Consider the following 9,964-nt stretch of genomic DNA (forward strand, 5'->3'; position numbering starts at 1 on the left):
GATGTAAGGGCCAGGATTGGGATGCAGCAAGAGCGAGTATAGTTCGGACAGTGGTCATTTTGGCGACCGGTGCAAAGGTCTCATCATAGTCGAGACCATATTCTTGTTTGTTGCCAAGTGCCACTAACCGAGCTTTGTAACGATCTATGGACCCATCGGAATTAAGCTTGATAGAAAACACGAACTTACTGCCAAGGGGTTTCACGGAGGAGGGACATGGAACAACATCCCATGTTTGGTTTTCTTCAAGTGCGAGAAGTTCGGTTTCAATTGCTTTTCGCCAACACTCATGCTCTATTGCCTGTTTATAAGATGAAGGAAGAGAAATAGACGACAAAGTGGCTGTGAAGGATGAAGGAGAAGAGAAACCAAACCTATCTGGGGGTCTACGAACCCGAGTACTGAGTCGGAGAGAGGGAGGTGCAGGTGCTGAAACAGGAGCAGCAGTCGGGGAAGAAGCTTGAGGGGGCTCAGGAGGTGCTGAAGGTTGGTGGGAAGTGGCGGTGGAGCGTCGTCGATACACTAGGAGAGGTTTAGAAGGGACTGGATCTGCAAGAGAGTTAGGAAACATAGGCAAAACAGAAAATGAAGGAGAAACATGATCCTGATGGGTAGAAAAGAAATATTGATTTTCGAAAAAAATCACATTTCTAAAAACTCGAATGCGACACAGATTTGGATCATAGCAAAGAAAACCTTTCTGCTGTACTGAATATCCTAGAAAAGCACATTTAATTGACTGAGCCGTAAGTTTTGTGCGTTCATGTGCAAGAAGATGAACATAACAGACACAACCAAAGGTACGAAGGTTAGAATAAGTTGGAGGGTGACCAAATAACCTGGTGAAAGGTGAGTCATGGTTCAATGTGGGAGAAGGCAATCTGTTAATGAGATGGACAGCAGTGGAAAGAGCTTCACACCAAAATCGAGAGGGCGTGGAAGATTCTAACAGAAGAGTGCGAACCACATTAAGAAGGTGATGGTTCTTCCTTTCAGCCACTCCATTTTGTTGAGGTGTCGAAGGGCAAGACCGTTGAGAGATGATGCCATGATTCTGTAGGAAGTCCTGAAACAAATGAGACATATACTCACCCCCATTGTCAAAACGAAGGATTTTGACATGGGCCGAAAATTGTGTCTGAATATATGCATGAAAAATCTTAAAAACAGAAAATACTTCGTCTTTGGAATGAAGGAAATAAATCCATGTGAAACGACTATAGTCGTCAATAAAAGTGACAAAGTATTTGTAATTAGCATGCGAAGTGACTGGTGCCATACCCCACACATCACTATGTATCAGATCGAAAGGTTTGACAACATGCGGTGTGTGAAAAGGAAAGGGTAGAGTTTTACTTTTGCCAAGTCTGCAAGAATTGCAATCAAACTGAACAACACTAAGAGATGGTGTTTCATCATTCCCAAGAAAACCAGATTTCAATAAAGCATGAAGTACATTAGAGTTTGGATGTCCGAGACGTTTATGCCACGCTCGGTAATCAACATGAGCAGAATTACAAGCGACAAAAGGCAAAGAAAAAGAAGACAAAGGAAATTGAAGAGGAAAAAGACGTCCCACTTTAGGCCCCCTCGCGATCATCCGCCCTGACTGTTGATCCTGCACAATATAACCAGATTTAGAAAACTCTACTTTACAATCATTATCAACTAACTGACCGACAGACACAAGATTGGTGGTAAGACCAGGAGATACGAAGACATCAGTGAGAGAGGAGGAAACATCACCAGTGGCCGTGATAGGTAAATGATTGCCATCAGCAGTATGAATTTTGAGATTTCCAAAATATTTGTTTACATTGGTAAGAGAAGCAGCATTGTTTGTCATATGATGGGAAGCCCCGGAATCAAAGTACCAAGGAGATGATGTAGTGAAGGGTTTACCTGAGAGTCCTAAAGCTGAAAATGCAGAAATGATCATTTGTTGAATCATGTCAGGGGTCACGGGTTGGACTGAAACGGGAGCAGGAGCAGGAGCACTTTGTGTTGTATTCACCAAACTACCCGCACTAGAAGAGCCAACTGAGACAGTATATGCTGTCTCCGATTTCTTGGGGGGTCGAGTTGGGCATTCCTTGATGATATGGCCATCCTTTTTGCAATAGTTGCAGAATTTTCGGGGACAGTTTGCAGCATAATGACCAAATCCCTTGCAACAGAAGCACTGAACGGTGCTCATATCCCTGCTTCGTGGCCTGCCTTGTGCTGCATAGGCTACAGGAACAGATGTAGATCGTCGTTGTTCCATGGTGGTTTGAGTGAGAAGGCGCTGTTCCTCGCGAAGAAGATCATTTAGGCATGTATCCAAGGAGGGGACAGATTCTCGGTTCATAAGATTGGATCTGATGCCTTCAAATTCAGACATTAGTTTCATTAGAAATTGATCCCTCTGAGTAGTTTCATGGACAGATTGAACAGAACTAAGACCTTCGGATGGTAAGTCAGCATAAACTATATCAGTGTATTCAGCCCAAAGATTAGTGAATCTAGAGTAAAAATCAGAAATAGAAAGACTATCCTGTTGGAGAGTGGCCAATTCATGTTCAAGCTGGAAACGACGAGCAGTGTTTTGTTGACTGTAGACCTTCTTCAGGTATGTCCACATCTGAGCTGCAGTCTGAGAAGATCGAAGGTTCAAGATGATGTTGGGTTCAACGGATCCCAAAATCCATGCCATAACTTGTGCGTCCTTGACTTCCCACTTGGCGTGTCGGTCTTTGTCTTTGTCTTTGTCAGGAGCTAGGTTACTGCCATCAACATGTCCCCACAGCTCCTTACCTTTGACGAAAATCCTGAAATGAAACGCCCAAGCAGAGTAGTTCTTGCCATTGAAACGAATCAAAGAAACATCAGACTTATCGGAAGACATGAGGTCAACAGAACTAGAACAAGAATAATCGAGACTAAGAAACTTGAGAGCACGAGACAAATGGAAATTTAGAGCTATAGCTCTGATACCATGATAGTTTAGAGTCCTTTTGAAAAAGTCTGCCTTTCTTCATTGACAATTGCCCATTATATAGGTAGATTACAAGCTATTTAGGGAAGAAATACAAGCTGATCTTCAGCCCCTACCATATATACATCTATCTAAATATACTGTACTCAGCTAATATATCCTAATTAAGGAAGGAATAAATCAGTATAAGCTTCATATCACAAAGTCGTAGATATTAGTCAGAATCGCTATTAATCAAATCTGTAGATATTAGTCAGAATCATGTAAATCAGAAATCTGCTAAATCGATAAATCAGTAAATCAGTAAAGTCAGAATCAGAATCAGAAGTCAGAATCTGTGTAGATTGATATTTCCTTTGACAGAAAAGAGAGGAGAAAGTTGGGAGAAGAGTGGAAAAAGAGTTAGGGATGGACATCCCCACTCTTCCCCTTTATAGTAATAATAAAAACAAGAAAGTATAAAAAATACCCTCCCTAATATTGTCCATATTCCAACAAAGTCCCAAAATAATGTCCTAATCCAATATAAAAGAGAGAGAAGCTAAGTAGGCTGTATAGTGGGACAGCCCACATCCACATGCATTAGGTGGGTCATACAGATGTACGGCCCACATTCTCATGTGTTAACTCAAACCGGTACATAAATGGTGGTTTTTTTAAGAGTTGTTTATGCCAAGCTTGAAGTATATGTGTGTAAACTAACTGTAAAGAATGGCCTTGGTGACAACATCAACAAATTGACCCTGAGACTAGATATATGGTGTAAAGATTTCACCACTAGAGGCATTATCATGTATAAAGTGACATTCGACTTCAATATGTTCTTTTATAATAAACCGAATTGTTTGCAATATGGGATGTTGCTTGATATCACAAAACAACTCCATAGGTAGATTCACTGCAAACCCCATTTCTTGTAACAGTTTCTTGATCTACATTAATTCACAAGTAGCATGAGACATGGCTCCATATTTTGCTTCAATGTTTAATCAGGCCGCAACACGTGACTAGATTTCCTCCCAAAAATGCGCAGAACCAAGGAGTAAACCGGCCATCTGTTAAAGAACCTACCCAGTCTACATCAGAGTACCCTATGATCTAAAGATGATTGTTCCATCTATACAGAATTCTGTCTTGGCACTCCTTTAAAATACCACATACTCCAAACAACTGCATCCATGTGAGGCATCCTCGAAGAACTCATAAACTAGCCCACCACAACCACAACATAAGATATGTCTGGCCAAGTGATAGTTAAATAGATAAGTTCCCCAACCAATCTTCTATACTTTCCTGGGTCTTCAACTACATCTCCTTGATTACCAACAAGTTTGTGATTCAGATTTATTTATATATTAATAGGCTTAGAATTAAGAAGATGTATTTCTGTGAGCAAATTCAGAAAGTGTTTCCATTGAGAAAAATTAATTCCTTCCTTGGATCTGACAACTTCATACCAAGAAAGTATCAAAGATGACCAAGATGTTTTATGAGAAAATGTCTTTGAAGATACTTCTTAAGTTCCTCAATCCTCCTATTATCACCTCCTATAAGAACAATATCATCGACATATACCACAATTACAATAAGACCTGAGATTTTTTTTAGCAATATAAGACGAGGTGTAATGCAGGGGCATTTTCACACTGGGCTCGAGTGGAGTGTTATGTGGGATGTGGGGCTCACTCGGGGTGGGCAGCCCCCCCTGTGATTCGGGCCCGTGGGAGGCGGAACCCATGTGATTTGGGACCCACAAGGGAGCGGAACCCATGGATTTAGGGCCCACGAGGAGGGTTCGGCCAAGGACCTAACCCATGGATGTGAGGCCTAGGCTATGAGATAAAGGGATTAATTCACCATGCTCTATTAGTTCAAGCTTTTAGAGCAAGTGGTTAATTGTCCTGCATCAAGGTGTCTTTTTGTACAAAGAAACAATGATCAACATGACTTTGAACAAAGCCATAGTTCCACACAACTTTACTGAATTTGTCAAACCATGCACGTGGTGACTGCTTCAACCCATAAATCGCCTTATGCAATTTACACACATTGTTTGACTCCCCCTAAGTAACAAATCCAAGTGGTTGCTCCATTTAGACCTCCTCGGTGAGATAATCTTGGAGAAAGGCATTTTTTTACGTCAAGTTGAAAAGGGGGTCAGCCATGATTAATGGCCACATAGGGGATAACAAAATTGGAGTTCAATTTTTTTTCTTTTTTTAAACACTTCTTGAGAATAGGAGTTCAACTTGACAATAGGAGAGAATGCCACAATATAATCAACACCAAGGGTCTAAATATATCCCTTAGCAATGAAATGAGCCTTTAAATGTTCAACCGTACCATCAAGATAAAACTTAATAGTGTAGACCCATTTGCAACCAACCGCATGTTTACCAGCAGGTAGACTAGTTAACTCTCAAGTGTTATTCCAATAAAGAACAACCATTCCTTATATAAGAGTTCTTCCTGGTACGGCTTAGAAATAAACATTAGAAAGAGACATATTTAGAGATAGACATTAGAAAATTGAGAGATAAACAATAGAAAGAGACATATTTAGAGATAGGATAGTTAGTACAAGCATGCTTACCTTTTCTCAAGGTAATAAGAACATCAAACCTCTCTAGAGAACTCATTAAATCACTAGGCTTGGAAGAAAATATGGTGGATGACACATCACAATTAGCTACACTATCTTCCCGTTTTCATCGTAAGTAAACTTTCAGCTAAGCCACAGTAGAAATGGAAGAGTCAGCAGCGGGAAGAACTTGGATAATGTCTTCTTCAATGATAATAGAGATAGGCACAGCTTCCACATTAAGAGATTTACTATCTTTTTTAAAAGAACGAAGCGAACTCAAAAAATGTAACATTTGCACACATTGTTTTCAAAGTAAAGGATTGTAACAATAATAACATCTTTTCCCAAATTTTTCAAGTAAAATATATTTAATGGCTCTAAGATCTAACTTATCATGGCCCATCTCCGATTGGTGAATGAAGCATACACATCTAAAAACTTTAAGTAAAGAAAACAACGAGTATCTGGAAGTAAAACTTCATGAGGAGATTCACCCATTAATCATGTGTACTAGTGGTCTCATCAGGCTTCTCAATGGTCCAATATTTTAATTTTCCCTTGGTGGTAAAAAATACTTGGATGGATATGGACCACTGAAGATACTTTGTTCCAGTTATTTAATAACACTTATTCAGACCCCTAAAATTCAAATGGATTTATGAATCCAATTCTTGAATCACTATTGATCTCCATTGAAATAAGGGATTAGAATAAATACTGCAAGTTTATACAAACACAAACTAACCTTTTACAAAAAACGAATACCCAACTTGTATGCTTCACACGATATAAACACCACACTTGAATAGCCAACACGTCCACACAATCCAACCAATCACAAAGGTCGTTGATCATGAATAAGGCATCCAACGAAGGCAACCAACCCACACGTCCCACACACAAGAGGTGATCACCACGAACATTTCATCCCCTTCTCAAGCATGGACCATTACGAAGGCCCGGCACAACAAAAAGAAAAGAAACCCAAGTTTCTTAAAAGACTTTCAGCATAGTAGAGATGACAAAAATAAACAAACGAAAAGGAATTGTAAGATAGAAGGGAGAAAGATCGATTAGATCAATAACAAGGATGCTCCGATCCCATCTAGAATCATAGATATAGATTAAATAGAGAAGATAAAGTTGGGAGAAGAGATGAAAAAGAGTTAGGGCTGGACATCCCCACTCTTCCCCTTAATAATAAAAACCAAAAAGTACAAAAAATAAATAAATAAATAAAATTATAAAAATTATAAAAAAAAAAAAAACCCTCATTGATAATATTCAAATTCCAAACAAGTCCTAAATCAATGTCTCAACCCAATATAAACACTAAATATAAATGAAAAAGAAGGTAGGTGGATCGTACAATGGGATGGCCCACATCCATAGCTATTAGATGAGTCATACAGTTCTACAGCCCACATCCTGTTGCATTAACACAAAGCAAATGTCATCATCATCATCATCATCTAAGCCTTATCACAACTAATTGGGGTCAGTTACAAGAATCCTTTTCCACCACTCCACTCTATCAATGGCCATAACTTTAGTTAGACCGTAAGTCATTAATAAGTCTCTTCTTATAACCCCCACCCGCATCTTTTGGGGCTTTCCCCTTGCCCCTTCAGAGCATTCAACTTGCACTAACTCACTCCTAACCAGCACAATTCTTGGTCCCCAGTTGCACATGACCAAACCATCTAAGTCTACTTTCCCTCATCTTATTACATATTGGTGTTATTCCTAAGTTCCAATAAATGCATTCATATCCAATTCTATCATTCATCATCTTTGCACTCATCCATCTCAACATCCTCATTTCAACTACACTTATCCTATGAACACATTGTTCCCTAATAGCTCAACATTCTATCCTATAAGGTACACATGGCCTTATAGTTATCCTATAAAATTTTCCTTCAGTTTAATTGGTACAAAACAATCACATAAAACTCCAAAGGCCGAAAGCATGTCTCCATTTCTTCCACCCAACTTGAATTATGTGGGCAACATCCTATCAATCTCTCCACCCTCATGAATATCAACCCAAGATATCAAAACAATCATTTTGGGAAACTTCTTGGTAAAAAATCTTAACCAATTCCTCATTTCCTTTCCCATTGTAACAAAAAGTGCACTCCATATGCTCTATTTTAGTTTGATCATTATTATTATTACTCTTTTGAAAGGTTAGTCTAACTAATTTTAAATCCTTTAGATTGTAAAGCACTCCTCCATAAATCTTGTTGTGTTTACACCATCCCTTGTCTTGTCAATTAAAACTGTGTCATCTGCAAACAACATACACCATGGGATCTCTTCTTGCAAATGCCTTGTTACCTCATCCACAACCAATGAGAAAATGTACAAGCTCAATGTTGACCCTTGGTGCAAGTATTTTGGAACTCACTTGTATCACCCCTAGTGGTCCTCACATTTATTCACAAAGCAACATGTTCTTGCCCAATTTATCGAAATTTGGACTAAGAAACACGCGAATGATATTTCTAGACAAAAATAATCAAAACAAAAACCATAAAAGAAAATGTATATTTTGCCTATGACCTCAAAACGTTAGTTCTTTTCTTACATATAGGCTGTCTTTAGCTGCACAATTGAATTGAATTGCAAACATTCAGTTTAATATAGAGGAGTTGACAATAGTTGGCAATTTTTCGTACTATTAATGACGAGGAAGCAGGCCTCAAGATCCCCGGTATGAATGCCAAGGAATGAAGTACAATTTCATCATTCCCTCTCTATTAGAATAATAATTACATATTCAACTCAATAGTGTATCCAAACAGACTCTTAGAATCCGTGAAACCACACAATTCTCAATCTACTGAGCTTTAGGGCCTGTTTGGATAGTGGGAAAAGAAAACTGGCACTTTCCCCATTAAGGACATTTCACTATATTCAGATGGCGATGGAATAGCTGATTCCACAAAGATATCGTAACCCAAACACCATCGTCAAATTATCATGCACAAGATACAAAATGGTCATTGCGAGAGGTATATGAGAATTCCGCTTGCTATCCAAACAAGATCCCGAAAATGGAATCCATAGGAATTCATGTTTCAATAGTGCTCGTGCAATCAACAGGAATCCCTGTCTGGATAATCATTACAGATTTCTTTTCATTTATTTCCTTTTCTTTTCCCACAAACCAAACAGGCCCTAAGATTCAATCAACGCAACTACAAATAGACATCTCATGCAAACCATATTGTTGATAAGAATGCAATTCCAATTGTTGGACTGTAATAAGAAACATACCACAATATTCTCATTCAGAGTATCTCTCTCCTCGAACGTCTTGTCGAGTGTAATTTTCCCAAGTTCACTGCGCATTGTCGTCTGCGCCAGCTGAATGACTGCGAAGATCGGATTCTCGACGCCATATGATGCCAGGAACGGATCAACTATCTGCAAAGCTGGCCAAAATCAAGAAAGCAGTCGAGACGTGCGCAACCGACGACGGAATTACAAGATAAATTTTACCTTGACATAAAGAACGCCGTCGATTAAAATGCTGACATTGTCCTTTGTGATTGCAGACTGATCTGGGATTGGGATCGCCTCTTCCTTCAAAGAATGGACGTAGGCGATCCTATCGACAACCGGGATCAGGAGGTGGATGCCGGAATCGAGGGTCTTCCGGTACTTCCCGAACCGCTCGATGACATAGGCCTTCTTTTCAGGGACGATCCGGATGCCCCAGTTGGCGGGTGGAGGTATCTCGTAGCGGAAGGTGGGGTCCTCTCGGGGGCGGCCCGTGCGGATGAATCGGACGGTGGATGCTGAAGGGAGGGGAGATGACGATAGGTGGGACAGGGAGAAGGACGGTTGAACGTGGGATTTTGAGGTGAGAAGGTGGGGCAGGGATTTCAAGCGGCGGAGAGAGTTCAGCTTCGAGATCAACATTTCGGATGGTGCTGCAGCTAGGGCTATTGGATTCTTTGATTTTTCTTGAGGGGTTTTTCTCGAGGAGGGAGGCTTTTATTTCGTTGGCCGCAGTAGACGAAATAGAGAGGTTTTAAAAGGGTTTTGATACACGGCCTGAGGCTATTGCACACTGAACGCGGATTACGTGGACGCACTTCGGCTAGTGACACGCTGGTGTCAAATTTCTGTGGGGCCGTCATGGCGCATGTATTTTGTCCCCGCCGTCCATCCATTTTTATACATAATTCTAGGGCATGATTCCAAAAAAGAGGTGGATCAAATTATCAGGTGGACTTCACATGAAATAGTGAGGATTCAAGGTTACCGTTGAAAGCTTTATAGGGACCAAGCTGATATTTGATTTTTTTTTCTTACAGCTTTGTCTGTGTGACCTTACCAAGGAGTTGATGGAAAACAAACAGTACAGTGATTCCTATGATATTTTTAAC

The 9,964-nt window shown here is 40.0% G+C and overlaps 1 protein-coding gene across 1 annotated transcript in view; it reads right to left on the reverse strand.

Moving 5' to 3' along the window:
- The window catches only part of LOC131248727 (uncharacterized), a 29,553-nt gene extending 19,978 nt beyond the window's left edge, over positions 1–9,575 (reverse strand). The window contains exons 1-2 of the mRNA XM_058249144.1: positions 9,072–9,575; positions 8,847–8,996 (exon numbers count right to left, since the gene is read on the reverse strand). Coding sequence (XP_058105127.1) covers positions 8,847–8,996; positions 9,072–9,494 — 573 coding nt within the window. The 5' untranslated portion in view covers positions 9,495–9,575. The remainder of the gene's footprint in view (positions 1–8,846; positions 8,997–9,071) is intronic.
- Between the last annotated feature and the right edge of the window lie 389 nt (positions 9,576–9,964).

Source organism: Magnolia sinica, chromosome 6 (genome assembly GCF_029962835.1).
Source record: "Magnolia sinica isolate HGM2019 chromosome 6, MsV1, whole genome shotgun sequence".
Classification (NCBI taxonomy): Eukaryota; Viridiplantae; Streptophyta; class Magnoliopsida; order Magnoliales; family Magnoliaceae; genus Magnolia; species Magnolia sinica.